The sequence below is a fragment of the Colletotrichum phormii genome (assembly GCF_030913505.1).
Source record: "Colletotrichum phormii strain CBS 102054 chromosome Unknown BDP81scaffold_7, whole genome shotgun sequence".
Taxonomy (NCBI): Eukaryota; Fungi; Ascomycota; class Sordariomycetes; order Glomerellales; family Glomerellaceae; genus Colletotrichum; species Colletotrichum phormii.
In genome coordinates, this window is record NW_026851449.1 from 1,726,150 (window position 1) to 1,744,715 (window position 18,566).

Here is an 18,566-nt window from a genome sequence, read left to right on the forward strand (position 1 = left end):
TGAACGAGTCTAAAGCAGCAAGACGACCGGAGGTTGGCGAGGATAGGAAAGCAAGGAAGGAACGAGGGCGAGTTTGCAGGAAGCGACGACGATGTGGGATGCCAAGAAAGCCAAGATAGCCAAGATGGCAACTCGATCGACCTTGCCGCAGGTCCCCTTGCTAAGCTGGGACGGTGGTTGAAGAGAGATGGTCGATGGGTTGTCTGGAAGCGAAGCAATCTGGGGAAGGACGTTCCATTAAAGCTCTTGGCATGTCGCCGCATCCGGAGCTCACTCCACAACTCATATCGTGAAGAACGGCGCTAGGGACGTGGAATCAAGCTTGAATCAAACAACCATAAAGGCAACTAGCTTTTGCTAGTCTCGGTATCTGATCACATCAGTGTATGATACACAGGCTCAGCTCGGGCGGGAGCCTCGGGGAGGCGGCGAACGCCGACTGGTGAGCAACCCCTGTCTCGGTTCGAGACTAAGGTGAGATAGGCATCTGGAACCGTTCAGTCTTTGAGACTCGAGGCGAAGAGAGGCGAGACTCTTGTCAGGTCAGGAAGGAGGTGGGCTCCTTTTGAGTGTGGGAGACGTTACCTGGCGCCTATTTGCATCTCCGTAAACGTGTTATAGATGACTTTGAGATCAATACGTGGCAATCCTTCTGACTATGAAGGGGATGGTAATCGCGAAAACCCGCGTATGGCAGGGGCATAAGCAACTTGTTCACTTAGCCGACCCATGTTTACCTATCTGTGTTCGTATTCCTCTCGGAAAACTCCACGGATATGTGCCTTGATAGAGAAATTGCGTCAGGGGGTTGAGACAGGGCTGGAGGCGGGAAGCTTATGTGGTCGATCGATATCCCGTAGGATGGCACTCTCTGCGGGATAAAAGAAGCGGATTCAACAGACCGTTTGGAACTTCAGTACTTACATTCCTATTTGAGCGTGTCGAGCAATCCGCACTGTTGAGAGACTATTGACCACAGTCCAGAGTCTACATGTATTCTCTCTCCTCCCGCACAATCATAGCAGCCGATTATTATTCCAAAGTTTGTCAAAGGATGGGCGATTTCCCATTGTACGGCACACGGCACTTTTAGGCGGCTGGGCACGCAGAAAAAGCAGCGCCGTTGGCAATCTACTTGACGCGCTCCACGACGACCTTCCTATTCCGATGGCATATGCCGGGTCTAGACTGAACCCTGCGGTAGTTTGGGCCCTGAGGTTGCAATGGGGACTTGAGGGAGCCACAGTGCACTGGACATTCTGTGGCACGAGTAATCATCCCATCACGCAGTTCTGTATCCGTAATTGCATTTCATTGCCGACGATCGGCGTGGAGAAGGCTTGGCATCTTAGTACCGTGTTCATGAAGGGATGGAAGCGAAGTTTTTCAGACTTGAACAACGAGGCAGATTACTTATCTCTCGGCCTATTATTACTGCGAGATGACAAAAGTCCTCAGTTGCCATTACCAATTGGAAACAGTGAGATAGGTTGCGACAGGGGCGGAACCGAGGCTCTCTGAGACTTCGGCACCTTCCCAAGATGAACAGGTCTGCTTATTTCTTCAGCTAGCACGCAGTATGGCGGAAGCATGAAGTCCGCCTGCTGTCTGTGGGGCGAGTCTCTTCAGTTAGGCAGTGTCTACATGTACGGCAGGAATAGTTGTTCGCGTACCTAGGTAGTTCTCGATAGCTCTGGGGAGTCCAAGTAGTCAACGGTTCAGTTAAACGATGGCAACATCAGCGTAACTCATTGCGCGCGCACATAAGGTTTAGAAGTGCATCACTTTTACGGAGTGTTTGCGCAAGATGCAGTCGCTGTTACTTGAGAGCCTCTGGGCTTGGCTCTTTCACTCCTGCATGTTTAAGCATTCGCCAAGTTGCCAAGACAAAATGGCAGCTGGCCATGGCGTGCTCAACGGTCGCGTGGGACACTATTCCTTTACAGGTAGGCGTTGACATCCGTATTACTTCTGGAGCGTGACTATCAGTTCAGGATCAAAATGGAAACAGACTCGAGTTCTCAGCCTTCTTCTAGTACTTCAAGACGGCATGCTTTGTTAGCCGAGAAGCAACATCGAATGGAAGACGAGGTGGGGCTGCCTCGTCTGGGGGCTATTATTTCCATAAGGTACCTATTACATCATTCACAAAAGTATCTGACAACCAAGATACCCGTATCAGATCGTCTGTAGAGGAGGAATACATAGTTATGAAGACAACTTCGAAGCGGAAGTGTCAAGTCGGGGTGCTGACGCAGGGTGGAAGCTCTCAGAGGCCAACTGCAGTTAGGGGTAGAATGATGAATTACTGAAACCTGCTCCTCCCTCGACGTGTACTCCCTGCGCTGTATATATATCTGAGCTGCTCCTTTGTTGCTTGGACTCCTTGCTACCTCTAACTAGCCCCTATCCGGGAGGGCTCTGACAGGAAGCTCCTCTATCACTCTTGATAACACTCGAAAGGATCATGCCGCCCATGACATCCCACCATGCTACAAGTATCTAGCAAGTTATCCATGTCGAGCTCCAGATGCGCATGAACCGGTGTACCGTCCTCGTTAGGCATCAGTCTCAAGTACGTGGCGACAAGTTCCCGTTTCTCGAGATCCCATTTACCTGACATCCACACCCATCTCGACCCAGACGGTATGAACCCATTAGCGTCCATCCCTCTCTCTTCCAGCATCACCACACCCGATTTTCCAATGACTAGCGCTTTTCCATCCCAGGCGCTCTCTCTCCATGCCATGTTATTGAGGAGGTGGACAGCTTGCATTCTCAGCTCGTGGTTACGACACTTGGCGACTATGGTGGCGAGCGGTGTTGTGAGCCCCTCGGTGAAGGTGAAGCCGACCTTTGAGATCGGTCCCGGGTCGCGGAGGTACGTCACAATCCTGTTAAGGAGGTCTCTGAAGTCCGCCTCGAATGCGTCATAGCACATGTCGGTTCGGTCGAGACTACAGCTAATAACGATGTGGATCAAGAGCCGATGGATCTGTATCTTTCGCAAGGCTCGTCTTCCGTTATCCTCGAGAGCAGGGTCCTTGAGATACACGTCCAGGACTGAGTCCCACATTCGTATGTATGACAGGAACGTAGCCTGCTCTAAGGCGGCTTGCGTTATGTTCCGCTGCTTGTATCGGAGCTGGCCGTGCAGCGAGCGCATGATATGTACGACTGCGCGTGTAAAGAACTGACCCCAGAAGACTTCGAGTTTGGAGATGACTGTGACGCCTGGCTGAGGTAGCTCGAGGATAGGGGTGCTGTTCATCATTGGCATGGCGGTGCGGTGCGAGTTGAAGAAGTGGGTAAAACCGCTCATCAGGGAGAAACATGGTAAGAGGTGCTCGATGTCCTCCATCTCATCGTCACGCACGCCTCTTCTTACCTGTGCGGACGAGGGCTGCGAGGATTCTGTCGAGATGTCTCCGTTCTCGTTTGAGGGACGCGGCGGACGCTGCGTGAGCGAAATCCTGTTCTCAAGAAGACGCATACCCGTACCAGTCAGAGTGTCGACGTTATTCATGTTGCCTTGGATGAACTCGAATCCTACGAGCAGCAGCGTCATGATGATGACTGATCGTGGTGAGGTCGATGATGGGTCCTGAATCCGTTGTCTGTATATCGAAACCGCTTTGACGTGATGCAGTAAAGCCGACCTGTGATGGTGGTTGAGAAGTCCACCTGGTTGAGCCATTTTAGTACCCCAAGGGCCGAGTGCTGACGGCATTGCGTCCAACTGATCTTTCGACAGATCCTCAAGCATCTGGGCTTGAGAGATAGCACCGATGGCCAATAACGACTCCTGGGCGCAGGGGTCTCGTGAGCTCTCCTGTAATACGATTCTAGACCAAGCATCAGAGTGACCCGACCCCCAAAGGTCACGCACAAGCCGGTGCCGAAAAAGATCGTAATAGTGAACATCCCCCTGTTGAACCCGCAAAGTCGAAGGGTAAAGCGGCGGGGGAACGGATTTCGGGGCCGAAAGTTCTAGACCGGAGGTGCCTGGCCCCGACTCGTTCGGCCGCGGAAGTAGCTGCCGGCTCGCTTGCGCTTCCTGGGCCGCGACGATCAACCTCTGCTGCTCGGCGCTTCTCTTGGAGTCGGCGTCCTCCTTTGTGTACCCATCGCACTCAACGTCCGCTTTTTCGCATCGGAAACACGTAGGTTTGCGCTCATCGCACTTGACCCGCCGGATCTTGCAGGTGATGCAGCCAGATCGGACCTTGGGACGACTAGCACGCTTCCTTCTGGGATGGGAAGCGTCGCCGGGATCGTTAATTGCGAGTTCGAAGTCTTGATTGGTAGTTTGGACGGTGCTAGGATGTGGGAGCAGCGGGAGGATGCGGCTTTGTCGAACTTCCCCGATATAAGCTGAATCTTGTTGCCCTTGTTGCATGGCTTGAGTGAACGAAGGGTGATTCATAATTGGATGGAGTTCTTAGGCTTGCTCTTCTCTAACCTCTAACCTTCGATGCGTCGTTTGAAGGTCGTTTCTGTCAGCGGGAGCCTTGTATTTATGAGGAACCCTGGGAACATGAGGGCTAACTTTCATCCAACGGGTAGCGTTCTTCTCAAACGGGAGGCCTCGGCTTTCTGATCACGCAAGCTGACTGGAAACTGATAGAAAGTGAACATGGACAATGTACGTGCTTGCCTGAACTTAGGAGGAAGAACTCCACGATGGTAGGTGCTAAGCCCGTCGAAGGCTGACGGAAATCGCCGGCGGCATCAAGTATGACCGTTTCTTGGCCCTGCACTGCGGTCTCTGGGCCCCCTGTGAGCTCTAGTGCCAAGGAAGGTTTCAATTGGGCGACGAACGGCCGAGCCAATCATAAGAGGCAGCTCGTATTCTTTGAGCTGCGCAGATCATTGGACGCAATGAGTTTACTCAGCACTTTACAAAGCTGTGTCGGAGTCTTGGACAATATTTAGATCTGATGTTGGCCAAACGCGCGCGAATGCATGATTACCGGCTAGGCGTAATGCATCGGGCGGGCGTCAAAAGTGCCACGACGGAGTGGCGTTGGCTTCGTGGAAATGCTGGCGGACTATTGAGTTGAGTATGTGTAATACCGCGCGGGCAACTAACAGCTGGGTAAATTGAGAAATGATGCATTAGACGATCGCGTGGTCGATAATGATGTCATTTTTGATATTGCTGCCCAGCTTATATGTTCCTGAAAATTGCCCAAGTGGTGAGTTTTTAGGCTGCTTACTTCTGCAGATGCCGCATGCGATCTTGGTAGGTTTTCTTATTCAAAGAGGACAAGTCGGCTCATGCAAACCGTAGATTCTCGTGTGAAATACGTTGCCATACATGAAGCCGTGGGTATACTGATACTGTCTTAGCAAATGCATCGACTGTACCCCATAACTGCATCTAATTTTTTCCGGCAGGAATCTTTCAGGTAGGGCTCAATATCACAGTTCAGTCAGGTGAACAACTTGAACTTTAGCAGTGCTGTAAGTCTATCAATGCAACGGCATTAGATGCTTTCTTGGAGCAATTCTTTTCATCATCTAACATTAAACTTCGACCTGTGCAGACCTCACAAGCTGAAGCTGGCGTAGGTAGTCAATGCATTTTTGCATTCCTGGATTCATAGAATGTACATGTACATGTATGTAATGGCCGGATGTCTTGATTAAACGTCATGTCCGCATCCAAGATGCCTCTCTCCCAAAGCCTCCAGCTCTTCAATCTGGATCAAGTCGGGCTCAAGGCTTCTCGATTGTAGATGAGTGAGCATCGTTGCGTTGACCGCGGTTTTGGGGATAAGCGATGTTCCGTTCAAGGACAAGACCGTAAGCATGTGAGCAGCAGCCTGAAGTATTATTAGCACCCTGATATTATTCCAAATCGACATCTATTGACAGAAACATAAAGTAGAAACAAAAAAAGAACGACAGAACTTACTCTAGCATTGACAGTAATCGTGTTGGGGTCAGGATTCTCAATGGTATCGCAGGCCTGGTGATAGCACGGGTCCTGAGCGACCGCGGTGCCTGTGTGCAAGAATCCAAACGGCTTGCCGAGAATCTGCCAGAACGAAGCATAATCACTTCCGTTGGTCAGAACGGCGGGGGTTACCTCGAGGCCCTGGCTCTGGTAGTACGCCTCGTAGATGTGTTCGACAACATCCGACCCGGCGGGTCCGGCGCTTCCGTGGGTGCTTCCGTCAGTGTCAGCCACACCGAAGAAGCCCTTTGCCACCATGTCGAAGTTGAGATAAACGAGAAGGTCATCGACATCGGATGCGGGCAAGTTGGAGCAGTAAAATTTGGAACCGAGGAGGCCGTTTTCCTCAGCACCCCACCAGGCGAAGCGAACCTTGTTCTTCGTTCGGTACTGCGTCATGGCAAGGAAGAGCTCGAGGAGCAGGCTGGTGCCTGAGCCTATGTGGATGTGAGCAAGTGTGTCATAGTGATCATAGGCGGAGCATGACCTACCGTCATCATTGATGCCTGGTCCAGCTTGGACACTGTCCAGATGAGCACCGAGCTAAGGGACTTGTTAGCTCCAGATATCAGAGGTTGATCGTCGTCATGCTCACCATAACAACATTATGAGGATCACCTTCTTCGGTCTCAACGAAGACATTCTGGGTGATACGCTCCTCAACGATTTGAGTCTGCTGGAAGTGTGCCTCAACAGTTTCCCCAGCATCAAGGCGCTCCTTGATCTTCAGCCCGTCAGCCAGATTGATGAAACCGGCCGGCACGAAGCCCTCAGGGTCGGGCGCACTGAGGGAACCAGCCGTCGCGTTGGTAGTGATATCGTGATAGACAATGACAGCAGCAGCGCCAGCGGCAGCAGCGGGACGGACTCTTCCAGCGAGAGTGCCGCCAGTCGGGCATCTGAATCTCTGCACGAGCACGATCTTGTCCTGCACATTCAATCCCTCATAATTGGCAGCATCGCAGGCAGCAGCGCCTTCGGGACCAAGAACAATCTCTGCCGTGATACCTTCCGCGCTCGTGGATGGAGAGTAGGTCAAGCCAAAGACGTAGATCGACTCGCCGTCAATGTTGAAGTCGATCGAGGTGACCTGGCCAAATGTGGCGGGAAAGTCTTGTTTCCACGCTTTCGTGGCTGGGATTGCAGAGATGCGATCCCATACATAATCGACCGACGCAGCGTACCCTGGAAGACCAAACGCACGATTTCCACCATTGGCGAAGGCGATTTCGTTCAGAGCCTCTAGGTTGGCCATCAAGCTGTTTTGCAACATTCGTTAGCCAATGGTGCCAATTGACCGAACCTAAGTCACTGTATAGAATGGCCATGCTCTTACTTCTCTGTCGTGAGATCAGCCTGGAGCTTCTCTGAGTCAATCTTGGGCCGGCATGTCGTGTTTGTTGCCGCAGTGCTAGAGACCAGCGACAGTAAAGTCGCGGTCGACCTGAAGAACTTCATAGCTGCAGTGAGTCGGATCTGGTTACAGTGAAGGCTAAACCGTAAGAAACAAGAACAACTAGCTCAGGCCGGCGGCGCTCCCCTTTTTACTGCGCAACACTCATTTCCGCCACAGACTTGTCTTCCCATGTGTTAGTGTTGCGGTCAGTCGCGGCGCAACCAGAGTGCCACCGCAGAGCAAAAAACACGATAGTTTGCATGCCCATCCCGGACCGCCGAGACTTCGGCGCCCAATCGGCCGCTGTCAGTTGGGGCAGACGCACGAACCGAAGGTCGGATCGGGAAGGTCGACGGTGGAGGTGAGGGGAAGTTCGGGCCCGCCAAGAGCCAAGCACTATAAAAGCTGTAGTCTTGGCCCGTGATGTCGTCAACGCGGTGGGCTGTCGAGTGCGGTTTTCTTCTTTCTCATTTGCGTTGGTCATGATTCAGTCGCGTGCTCTGTGCGTAACGTACACTATCTCTGTGCAGCGAACTTTTGCTGGGGTCTGGAGGCGTATCCGGGAGAACCGGACTTTGGTAACTTGCCTACCTTAGAGGACCATGATGCCAAGTATGCGGCGAAGGCTTGTTCATGGGCTGACTGATAAAGTGATGGAGTGTTATCAGTAAAACTATCCCGATGCCCAAGGACCTGAAGCACTAGCAACCCCCCCTCAATTTAGTTATTGCTTTTCTTCAATGCGAATAGTTTCTCTCGTCGATTGACGTCAACAATGCATCTACGGATACACCCACCTATCTATTCTATCGAGTCCCTCCGGTAGAGATGCTAGAGGAAAATTCAGTTGCACTTGTGTTTACAATCAGACCTCCAAGTACCTTACTTTAGAGACAGATCTGCTTTTTTGTATCGACAGGTTCCCAACCCCGATTGGTTGTTGATTTGGCTCTCGGCGTAAGTAACTCGAGTATCACCGTGTATTATCTCGTGTCCGGTCTAATACACAACACCAAGTAGACAATGGCACATCACACATTGAATGTTTGGCCACTTGCTTTCATCGCAAAAACACATAGCCTCTTGGGTGGTCACGGAACGATTTTCTTCCAAAGTATGAGCTGTCTTGCAGAGCCTCAGGTTAATTATTACACTTACACCCGTGCTTATGTCAGGTGATCCTTCCGGCAAGGGCTGGCGAACCGTGCTTGAGGATGATTTGTCGACAACACACTCGCTACGAGCGACTCCGCCTCCACCCTAGCACTTAGTTGCAATAACATGACAGAAAAACCAGTGTCTCCTCAACACAAGTCCTACAGGATCGCGTCAACAAAAGGTAGTCAATTGTTCTACTTCAATTGACAAACACCAAGTGATTTCTTAGCATGTCTCGTTCTCGATCTCCGACGGGCGATATGTACGACGACCCTGACGGCTATGAGCTGCAAATTGCCATTGACCAGCTAGCCGCTGGGTCATCGGAGGCACTGCGAGTTTATCTAGCTCGCAAAAACGTCCTCGATCCAGCCACGGTATCAATTAGTACATCGTCATTCGAGAAGCGCTCCGATCCGGCCGTCACGTTTTCATACGCCGGAAAGCTAGACAGTACTCAGGCGCCAGGAGATAAGCAAATACACGGACCCAACGCAGAATTGACTAATAGGCAGACGTCGCGTTCGACGACACGGAGATACCCTTCGAGTATGAACCGTTGGATCCCAAGCTCAAACAGATCCGCCTTTTGAGACTGGGTGCCGCTGACGAGGAAGGTGTCATACACGGACTGCAGGTCGAAACCTTTTGTCTGGCCGATGCTCCCCCTTATTTCTGTCTCTCGTATGTCTGGGGAAATCCCGAGCGACTTCTCGCGGCGAACTGCAATGGGAAGATGGTTCCTGTAACGCAGAATTTGTACCATGCGTTGCGAACTTGCCTCAACAGACACCCCACCACGTGGTTCTGGGCTGACGGTATTTGCATCAACCAAGACAACATCGTAGAACGAAGTCAACAAGTTTTGCTCGTGGGCAATATATATAAAGGGGCAAAGCTGGTTCTTGCTCATCCTGGTCACTATCAATATGAGCGCCGCAAGCCCGAAGACGAAGACAGCACGGAAGAAACCACGTTAGAAGACCGTATGGGAGGTCTGGGAGTTCAGGACATGATGAGCTTCGGTATGGGAGACTCAGTCAAAGATGAAGCTTCGGACGAGTCTAAGAAACCATATGTGCTGTCAGACTTTACCCTAGAGCCTGTTGATGATGCCTACGGCCCCGAAAGCGTCCAAGGTGCCATCAGTATCATGACGTTCATGACTCGTATCTGGGAAGACCAACGCCGAGACATCGTGATGTCTGACAGGGAATGGGACAAGGTCGGTCTCCCAGAAACGGAAACGGAAGAGGGCCGGGAGACGTGGAACAAGTTGATTCATTTCTGGGTGACCGACTGGTACTTCCGCACATGGGTCTTGCAGGAGGTTATTCTGGCACCAAAGGTCGTCGTGCTTTACGGTGAAGCAGCGATCAGCTTGGAAGCAATCACAGATTTCTGGGACCTCGCAAGGCGTCATGGTTTTCCAAGGCCACTTCGAATCGGCATGTACGCTGAAGTTTTCAGTATGATTATGCACCTGAGCCCCGTGAGCTCCTTCAAAGTGCTACGAGAGCGCAGGCAAGGATTTGGGACATCGCAAACAGTTGGTGATGCGGGAAAAAGTGGAGGAGGAGACTGCGCGAGGGGATTCTCCTTTAAATCTTCTCGAGTTACTTTGTTTGACGAGAAATAACTTGGCGACGGATGCGAGAGACAAGATCTATGGCCTTCTTGGACTCACTGACGACCCTGTCGCTCAGTCCATTATTCCCGACTACTCATCCAGCAATACGCCAGAAAAGGTCTTCACTGAGGTTGCCAGAATATGATTGAAGCTGGTCACGCCGTTGACCTCCTGCACCACGCCGGCATCGATCAAGGCATCACAAATCTTCCTTCCTGGGTGCCTGATTGGACGGTTCAGTCGCGTTCAACTTTATCGACCCAGCTTTATCACTGTGTGCCGAATACCTCGTCCAAAATATCAGTCTCGGGCTCGGGAGAAGCTCCGAGAATGACTATGCGAGGGATGATTCTGGATCGAGTCACTTTCGTGGGGCCATCGTGGAAATATTACATCCACAACAAAACCGACGATACGTTCAACAGTTTTGAGAGTGCACCAGATCTCGAGATCCCCGCGTTTAACGATGAAGATTCTCGGAACTTCATCCTTACCTTTGCGACTGTGGCGATTCAAGACGACTTCAAAGAGCGATATACCGACGAGGGCCTTGATGACGCGCTTGTAAGAACCCTGGTGATGGATCGATCATGGCGAGGCGAAAGAATCGGGCCAAGAAAAAAGGAAGAGGAGGTAGAAAACGAAGTTTCCAGTCTCGTTACCACCAACAAGAACGGCGATGATTCCAAGTCTCCTGTGCCAACAACGATATCGAAAGAATTCTTCGCAGGTGTGGACGCCTTCCGGCGCTTCTATGCTCAAGGGCCGAACGAAGAGAATGATGAGGACGCACCAGGCATTCGCGTTCATCAGACGGCAATATTCAAATGGTTGCTCGACTTTGATGTCGATGTCGAGGCAGATCTCCAGAAACGCATGGTCCCTTTCACCGTCCCTTTCCAAGAGGCTCAACGTGGTCGCCGATTTGACACGATCGGCACAAGAGGTCACCATAAGGAAGAAGACATTGCGCAAGATGTAATTGTTGGGCAGCGATTATCAGGTAGGGGGTCAATGGGATGTATTGATGAGTATGAAGAACGAGTGGCTATGGGAATATCCCGACTATCTATATAGTGAGTGGAAGACCCTTTATACTGGCATATCCTTGGCAAACTTAGTCATGCTTGTGTAAGACCATATTGTTTCATAGGCATAGTGTGACAATCGTTGTAACGAGTGTACTGGGATGGGCCTGACACTAGTGATTTCGGGTAGCTATACAGGGCGCAGCGGAGCAGGTAGACCTTGCTGCCCTTCCGGAATCCATGGGGTTACTAGACGTATACCTTGACGTCGTCTAGAATCAGCGCTACCAGGAAGGCAGTGTCATAATCAAACAGTTCAGCTATTGTTGGATCTCTGAGCAGTCGGCAGAAAAGGTGGATCTGGAAGGCGGTATGGGCACTTACAAACGACCCCTTACATACCACTTCTGAGAGGCCGTGGGCTCTGCCCACAACCTCCTCCTTCCACCTGAAGACGCAGCAATAATAGACCATTATTGACCCTTCGTTCCAACCGTACGGTTGCCCTGCTGACGTGTATACCAACAGCTATGCATTCTTTAGCTATAACCACAGCAAAGAACACACAGATGGAAGCAACTGCAGCGACTGCAGCGTACAGCTCCTCTGCAGGCCAGTCTTCCACTGCCCTGTTCCCGCAGACCACCTAGCGGGCGCGGTAACGGGTACGAATACCGTCATCTTTGATATCGCAGATCCACTGGCCGGGCAGAAGCTTCTGGCCGTCTAGCAGGTCTATTAGAACGTACGCTCTAGCATCCTCCAATACCTTTACTTATTTCTTAAAGGCAGGCTTCTACTTATCCTACTTAGGACTATCTCTTGCCTGCTTAAACGTACGTAGAATATGTAGATCGGTGACGGCAGTAGCAGTGCTGGTAGTGATCACTGTATTTGGTTGTTGTTATTGACTATTAATGAGGTCGAGGCTCACGTAAGCCTTATATAATAGTTGGAATGGATACTATACCCTTGTTGACAACGCGGGCAGAGCTCCGTGACGGCGGGCTATAATCCTTACGGGGTCTCCTCCTGACAGTAGGAGGCTGGGCAGGCTAGAGGTCGTAATCTTCAGCTTCAACCACTTGGGTAGCCTCGTCAATATCCTGCTAGAGCTGTGATTCCAGGACCTCGTTATAGTTATTCTCGCTATTAGAGTTATCGCGTTGGTCCTAGTAGATAGGAATCAGGGCGACGTCATCGTCGTCTTACTATTCCAGGGCATCTATATTAACCACAATAGTATCTTCAGGAGGTGGCGACAATAAGGACTTCGTCACCTCATTGTACTCCTTGCTGGCCGCGTCAGCATCATCCCCATTACAGGGGTCGTCAACAGACTGCTAGTCAGCAGCAGTGTTATCATTATACGGGTGGAGGGGACCTTCTTAAGCATCCAGGTCCGCCTTAACGTCTGGATCGATGAGAATTACGTCGTGCTCAACAGTGGGATCGTCATCTTCGTCATCAGCCTTCTGCTGCTGTCCTTCATTGAATCGTACGTCGTGACAGCGGTAGACCTTGTAGTGTAGAGGCACCTAGACGTTGAAAATGTGACCATGGAGGGATTCATACCCAACTAGGTAACCCTTGACTAAGCGGGTAGATATCTTCGCTACCCGGCCTGGCTAAAGAGTGCCCTTCTTGTGAAGGTAGGTAACACAGCCAAAGGTCCAAAGGTGGTGGATATGGGGGATCTGGGCCTACTTGTCAAGTCCCAAGTCCTTGGCTAACATCTCGTAGGGGCTCTACTGGTCTAGGTTGGTCTTCTTAGGCAGCAAATTCTGCATAGTAATCATGGTATTGATAGTGTAGTCCTATAGCATTTCCGGTAGGCCAGTATTAATCAGGCTAGTCCGGGCTACTTCCATAAAGGACTTACCAGCTCATTCACTCTTACTATTTATCGATGGGGTATAGGTAACGGTTAGCTTAATAGTTATACCGAGTTCCTAGAAGACTTCCTTCGTAATAGTGTTGTATAGCTCTGTGCTGTTATCGATAAGGAAGGCCTTGATGGTTAGGCCGTTGGTCTGGGTCGTAAAGAACTGGATAAACCCTTTAACCTTCTTACATACGGTCATAGCCTTTTTATTCTTTAGAAAGTATCCCTAATGGAATCTAGTACGGGCGTCGATTATATATAGGTAGTACTTAGACTTATGGATCGATAGCGGGGTAACTTTTACTAGATCTATATAGATAAGGTGGCTAGGCTAGGCCTTGCGGGCCGGGGTTGCTCTACTAATAAGCTACTGCGACTTGCCTAGGTAGTAGGCCTTATAGTAGGAGTCCTTAACTTCTTGACGGTTGAATATAATACCGACGCGGCGGCAGGCCTGGATCACTCGATCTTTGCTAGCATAGGTAAGGCGTTGATATATCAGTTTAAACGTGACCTTCTACATCTTGGTGACTACAGCAAGGCTGACAGCGGTATCAAGTTGTGGACCTTCAACCTTATGGGTGGTGAATATAGCGACGTTGCTACGCCAATCCACTTTGGCCATGTTGATCCTATTCAACGTAATTATGTTATTATAATTATCGGTACGGTATCCTTGTGATCGAAGGCTGCCGTAACTGAGCAGGTTGACTAGACATTCAGGGAAGTACTGGACCTGCTGGATAGTCCAGTCCACAACCTTCCCACTGTCGTTAGGGTCAACAGCAGGCAGGTAGACGTCTCCATAGCCCAACGGGGCTGCCAGTTGACCGTTAGCGACTTCCATAGGCGGCATCTGCGCTTCTGTGAAAGAAATAAACCACGACAGGTCGTTAAAGGTACTAACACTACATCCGGAATCCAGGATCACGTCGTTCTTATTAACAACGAAACCAGCAGCTACCAGTAGTAGGCGCAGGTTATAGGCAAGCGTAAGCAGCACGGGCAGGGTAGTATACCTAATAGACGGTTAGTAAAGGCTATTAATTATAGCCTTTACCACCACAGCCTTGCCATTAGACTCTCTGTATCTATCTATACAGGTATAGGCATCTGCCCTCTTCTAGAACTACGGGCGGAACTTGAAGTCCTTAGGCATCAATTCCGGATGGGCGACGAAGCAGGGCTGCGGGTACCGAGCTTCGCAGTGCTTGCAGTAGGGCTGATCGCTATGATCCTCCTTGCCCTTGTACTCGTTAGTAGTATTATTAGTATTCGGCAGGGCAGCATACCTTTTAGCAGCTGCGTTGGCAGCAGCCTTGGCCGAATTACACTTAAAGGTATAGTCGCGAGTGAAGTCTTCTAACGTCTTATTAGAATCCTCTATATACTTGTCGAATATCGCAGGATACTTATCCTAGTAGCCGATAAATAGAATATATATACCCTTCTTAGACTATAAGGAGGCCAGCTCGTCTAGCCAGCGCAAGAAATATAGGCCTCGCTCGAGGTACTTATATCCATCCGTGAAGAACTTCCTCTTAATCCCATAGAGCTCGCGAACTAGCTTAACGATAGCGTCCTCGGAAATCTTATGAATAATGGTATATAAGCGGGCTATTAGTACGTATAGGTCGTAGGTCTTTATCTCGTAACTATCTGCTCAAAGGCGTGAAGCAACGAGGTTGATGCTCGATCGGATGAGGGCAAAGGCGTGGATTCTATCGTTCTTCTACTTCTTCACAGCGTCGATCTAGGTAGCTATAGGGACCTTATCTTCGTGAGGTCTAGTAACGTCAGATTTAACATAGTGGGACAGATCTAGTGATTCTAATATCAATATTAGCATATCTATCCAGTTATCCTAGTTCTCCTCTCCCTTCAGCTGAGGGATGGACTAAGTAGCTCTTCCGCTATCGGAAGACCCTTAGTAGGATATGGTGATGATCTGTAGGTTATTAATTGATCATACGGTTAATCGATGGATTAATAGAATCCTTGTCGATCAGTAAGGTCGGGATCCTTACTTTGGCGTGGCAGGGGATCAAGGGTCGGGGGTAGACTTCACATATTAACGACATGATAGTCTAAATAAACAAACGGAGGAAGTCGTGGCAGGCGAATCCAACGGAATAATCGAATAGCTTCAATAGCTGGGGAAAGAGTCAAAATAGGCTCTCATGACCTATAGACAGTACACACTGCTCATCTGGATCAACGAGGCAAGCAATAAGGCAATATGACTGGTATTGTTGGTTGGTTGGTGATGTGGTGAAGGTGAAAGGTGGCTGCGGTGGGCTGGATCAACCAGGAAGTTGGATCGGGCAGCTGGTGCCTGGGGCACCAGCCACTGCCTCAGGTATCCACAGTCCCACATATATACCCTACGACAGAAGACTCTTACAATGCCCTGTCAAAATGTGGAAAAACTGATTCTGAATTTTCGTTATTGAAAATGCTGCTGTCATTGTACTTCGCAGCTGCGAGCTCTGATGCCAAACATTGAAGATGCCATGGAGGGAACAACATTGTCATAAGATGCGTGGTTGAGTAGCTTAGGCTTGAAGGGACGCTAAATTGATTCTACACAATAACAAAGTCTTGGAAGTGTAGGTAGCCTCCAAAATTCTCCACAGCATACTCTTTTCCCTCAACGTCAACTCCGACTTGCTCAACCTCCAGGTTGTCCTCGAGACCGTCAATTGGCCTCAAAAGCTCGCCATCCATGATGCCGTGCACATAGCAATCGCCGATGATCTGGAATTCGTCTCCGCCACATGACTCAGTACTCTTGGGGAGTTTTCGCAAGACGAACGGTGTCCTGAATCCCTCGAGGAGAACCACATAATCCTTAACCTGGGCATTCCACGGAACAGTGCCTATGTAATGGTGATCCAAAGACTTTGTGTCATATAACGGCCTGTCGGGTTTCCCTCCCAACATAATTACTGTCAGGCCCATCCCAGTACACTCGTTACAACGATTGTCACACTATGCCTATGAAACAATATGGTCTTACACAAGCATGACTAAGTTTGCCAAGGATATGCCAGTATAAAGGGTCTTCCACTCACTATATAGATAGTCGGGATATTCCCATAGCCACTCGTTCTTCATACTCATCAATACATCCCATTGACCCCCTACATGATAATCGCTGCCCAACAACTAGTATGGTGGTTCGAGAAAATAACTAGCTATATAACTGATCTAGGCTTTACCCTTATTAAGGGCGAGGTCTGCCTATTCCGCTATAAGACCCTGTTGGTTCACGGGGTCGTATACGACAAATAGTGGTAGCAATTATCACTCGTCTGTTGGTGATCTGTTACGAGCAGGACAAGGCAACCAACTGTGGCACAAAGCAAAAGCTTCGATAATGATGACTCCGGCATCATTGTCCCTTGTTCTGCATTATATAGCTACGCGCCCACAGTGACAGGTTGCGGCGGGCGTAACACCACATCTCCCCTCCAAGAGGCATGTCCCTATGCCGAGGACCAATCGGACATTTCGGGTATAAGCAGGGAAACTCCAGCAGAGGTGCGGGGTAACCAGTCCTACACGTGCTGCCTACGGTCGGGACGCCCTTCATAGTGTGGGAGGCACAATCACACTATCGACGCAGCGTGCGGGAATCGAACCCACAACCCCTCTACGCAGGGTGGAGTCATCATTAACGACCCGACATGCATGACCAAGAACAAGGCCTGCCCCGCAGGCTCGCGGCGGCTACAGCGCGCCATATATGCAGAGGACAAGGAACACTAGGCACCCTCTCACGGAACGGAAGAACTATGGACAAGTCACGTGTTGATAAGAGATAAGAGATAAGGATAAGGATATGTTGGATATGAGCTATCCAACATATCTAAACAAGGACACTGTCCAGCACAAAGGACATGTTCAGAATCAGGACTTGTATAGGATGGACTTGAGCCGGACTCCAGGACAGACTTCCCATAGCTTCTTCAGCAATTAACTTCGTATCAGGATTAACATCCGTTTTCAGCTATCACCTTGACAAGACTACGATTGATCACCGAAGCCTTACCTTACCTTACGATTGACAGACATAGTTTCCCTGAAGCTATCCCCGACTACAAATACTGTTACCAGTTCCGCAGCCTCAACTTCTGCAAACTACCCCTACGACTAGCTGGCCGTAACATCGTAGTGAGGTTTGTTTGCAGAAGTTGAGGCTGCGGAACTGGTAACAGTAATCGTAGTCGTGGAATAGTTTCAAGGAAACTATGTCTGTCAATCGTAAGGTAAGGTAAGGCTTCGGTGATCAATCGTAGTCTTGTCAAGGTGATAGCTGAAAACGGATGTTAATCCTGATACGAAGTTAATTGCTGAAGAAGCTATGGGAAGTCTGTCCTGGAGTCCGGCTCAAGTCCATCCTATATACAAGTCATGATTCTGAACATGTCCTTTGTGCTGGACAGTGTCCTTGTTTAGATGATGATGATGATGATGTATTTAACGTCTGGTAACAAAAGGACGTGCCGGGCGCTATGCCGACATGGTCTATGCTAATCTAAACTATGTTACAGGCTACCGTCTTCACCTAACGTTCCTGTTCAATGACTCGGGCAAATTTCGGAAAAGAAATTGGTCTCCTCTATCCATTCGCATAGAAGAGAGGCTCCCTTAGCAGAACCTAACAAGAAATCAATGCTTGCTTTGGCCATACGTTGGCGTAGGTAGCGCGATGTAGCCTTGCGTCCACGCTTGCAGAAGTAGAAATGGACTGGTGTCTTGGGTTTCCCACAGCTGCAGTTGAGCAACGCATCTTGATGAGCGAATCTCTCGTGGTATGCTGCAAAGTCTCCATGATGGGATCTTGCTGCGTATAGCCTTCCTAGTAAGTGCCGAGGGAGGCGGAGTTCGGGCGGCTTGGGGTGAAGAATTATCTCGAGGTCGGCATATTGCCGAGGGCATTGGGACAGCCATTTTCTGGCAAAATATGTTGGATAGCTCATATCCAACATATCCTTATCCTTATCTCTTATCTCTTATCATCACGTGATTTATCCATAGTTCTTCCGTTCCGTGAGAGGGTGCCTAGTGTTCCTTGTCCTCTGCATATATGGTGCGCTGTAGCCGCCGCGAGCCTGCGGGGCAGGCCCTGTTCTTGGTCATGCATGTTAGGTCGTAACATATAGGAATAGATTATTAGAAGGATGGGTTATACGGACGACGTCGGAGGGATTACCGGACTACGGCTAGAAGCGGAATAACCCCTTCCGATGCCGAATTTTAATTTAAATCGTCAAATTTCTCGGATTTGATCAATTCAGCCCAGGGATAGTTAATCTTATTATTGTACAATAGTTATTATTTACGGTGGCTAGCCTTAGTGGCCTGAGGGGCGGTGTGGGACTGTGGATACCGAGGCAGTGGTTGGTGCCCCAGGCACCAGCTGCCCGATCCACTTCCTGGTTCCACCGCAGCCACCTTTCACCTTCACCACATCACCAACCAACCAACAATACCAGTCATAT

At 49.9% G+C, this 18,566-nt stretch overlaps 4 protein-coding genes across 4 annotated transcripts; 1 reads left to right on the forward strand and 3 right to left on the reverse strand.

Annotated features, from left to right (window-relative positions):
• Window positions 1-2,403: 2,403 nt before the first annotated feature.
• BDP81DRAFT_425032 (uncharacterized protein) lies at window positions 2,404-3,805 on the reverse strand. Its single transcript, XM_060590184.1, has one exon. It carries the CDS (start codon window positions 3,764-3,766, stop codon window positions 2,441-2,443), a length of 1,326 nt encoding a protein of 441 aa, XP_060447074.1. The 5' UTR covers window positions 3,767-3,805; the 3' UTR covers window positions 2,404-2,440.
• Window positions 3,806-5,463: 1,658 nt separating this feature from the next.
• BDP81DRAFT_371935 (peptidase family M28) lies at window positions 5,464-7,587 on the reverse strand. Its single transcript, XM_060586636.1, has 5 exons — window positions 7,299-7,587; window positions 6,558-7,221; window positions 6,454-6,505; window positions 5,921-6,399; window positions 5,464-5,828 (listed from the first exon to the last, which is right to left on the reverse strand). Exons 1-5 carry the CDS (start codon window positions 7,418-7,420, stop codon window positions 5,649-5,651), a joined length of 1,497 nt encoding a protein of 498 aa, XP_060447075.1. The 5' UTR covers window positions 7,421-7,587; the 3' UTR covers window positions 5,464-5,648.
• A 1,110-nt stretch (window positions 7,588-8,697) lies between these two features.
• Window positions 8,698-11,679, forward strand: BDP81DRAFT_470712 (heterokaryon incompatibility protein-domain-containing protein). Its single transcript, XM_060594558.1, has 5 exons — window positions 8,698-8,969; window positions 9,032-10,008; window positions 10,067-10,264; window positions 10,411-11,092; window positions 11,589-11,679. The coding sequence occupies exons 1-5, from the start codon at window positions 8,747-8,749 to the stop codon at window positions 11,624-11,626; spliced, it is 2,118 nt and encodes a 705-aa protein (XP_060447076.1). The 5' UTR covers window positions 8,698-8,746; the 3' UTR covers window positions 11,627-11,679.
• Window positions 11,680-15,519: 3,840 nt separating this feature from the next.
• BDP81DRAFT_470713 (uncharacterized protein) lies at window positions 15,520-16,182 on the reverse strand (the record flags this gene model as incomplete). Its single annotated transcript, XM_060594559.1, has 2 exons — window positions 15,520-16,007; window positions 16,134-16,182. The coding sequence occupies 2 exons, from the start codon at window positions 16,180-16,182 to the stop codon at window positions 15,643-15,645; spliced, it is 414 nt and encodes a 137-aa protein (XP_060447077.1). The 3' UTR covers window positions 15,520-15,642.
• Between the last annotated feature and the right edge of the window lie 2,384 nt (window positions 16,183-18,566).

What these genes read in the sequence shown, in the direction of transcription:
- BDP81DRAFT_425032 (XM_060590184.1), bottom strand. Translation starts at nt 3,766, where the DNA reads ATGCTTGAGGATCTGTCGAAAGATCAGTTGGACGCAATGCCGTCAGCA.
- BDP81DRAFT_371935 (XM_060586636.1), bottom strand. Translation starts at nt 7,420, where the DNA reads ATGAAGTTCTTCAGGTCGACCGCGACTTTACTGTCGCTGGTCTCTAGC. An exon ending in ACCAGGCATCAATGATGACG is followed by an intron (nt 6,400 to 6,453) that starts GTAGGTCATGCT and finishes ACATCCACATAG; the next exon opens with GCTCAGGCACCAGCCTGCTC. An exon ending in CGATTACTGTCAATGCTAGA is followed by an intron (nt 5,829 to 5,920) that starts GTAAGTTCTGTC and finishes ATAATACTTCAG; the next exon opens with GCTGCTGCTCACATGCTTAC.
- BDP81DRAFT_470712 (XM_060594558.1), top strand. Translation starts at nt 8,747, where the DNA reads ATGTCTCGTTCTCGATCTCCGACGGGCGATATGTACGACGACCCTGAC. An exon ending in ATACGCCGGAAAGCTAGACA is followed by an intron (nt 8,970 to 9,031) that starts GTACTCAGGCGC and finishes ACTAATAGGCAG; the next exon opens with ACGTCGCGTTCGACGACACG. An exon ending in TGATTATGCACCTGAGCCCC is followed by an intron (nt 10,009 to 10,066) that starts GTGAGCTCCTTC and finishes CATCGCAAACAG; the next exon opens with TTGGTGATGCGGGAAAAAGT.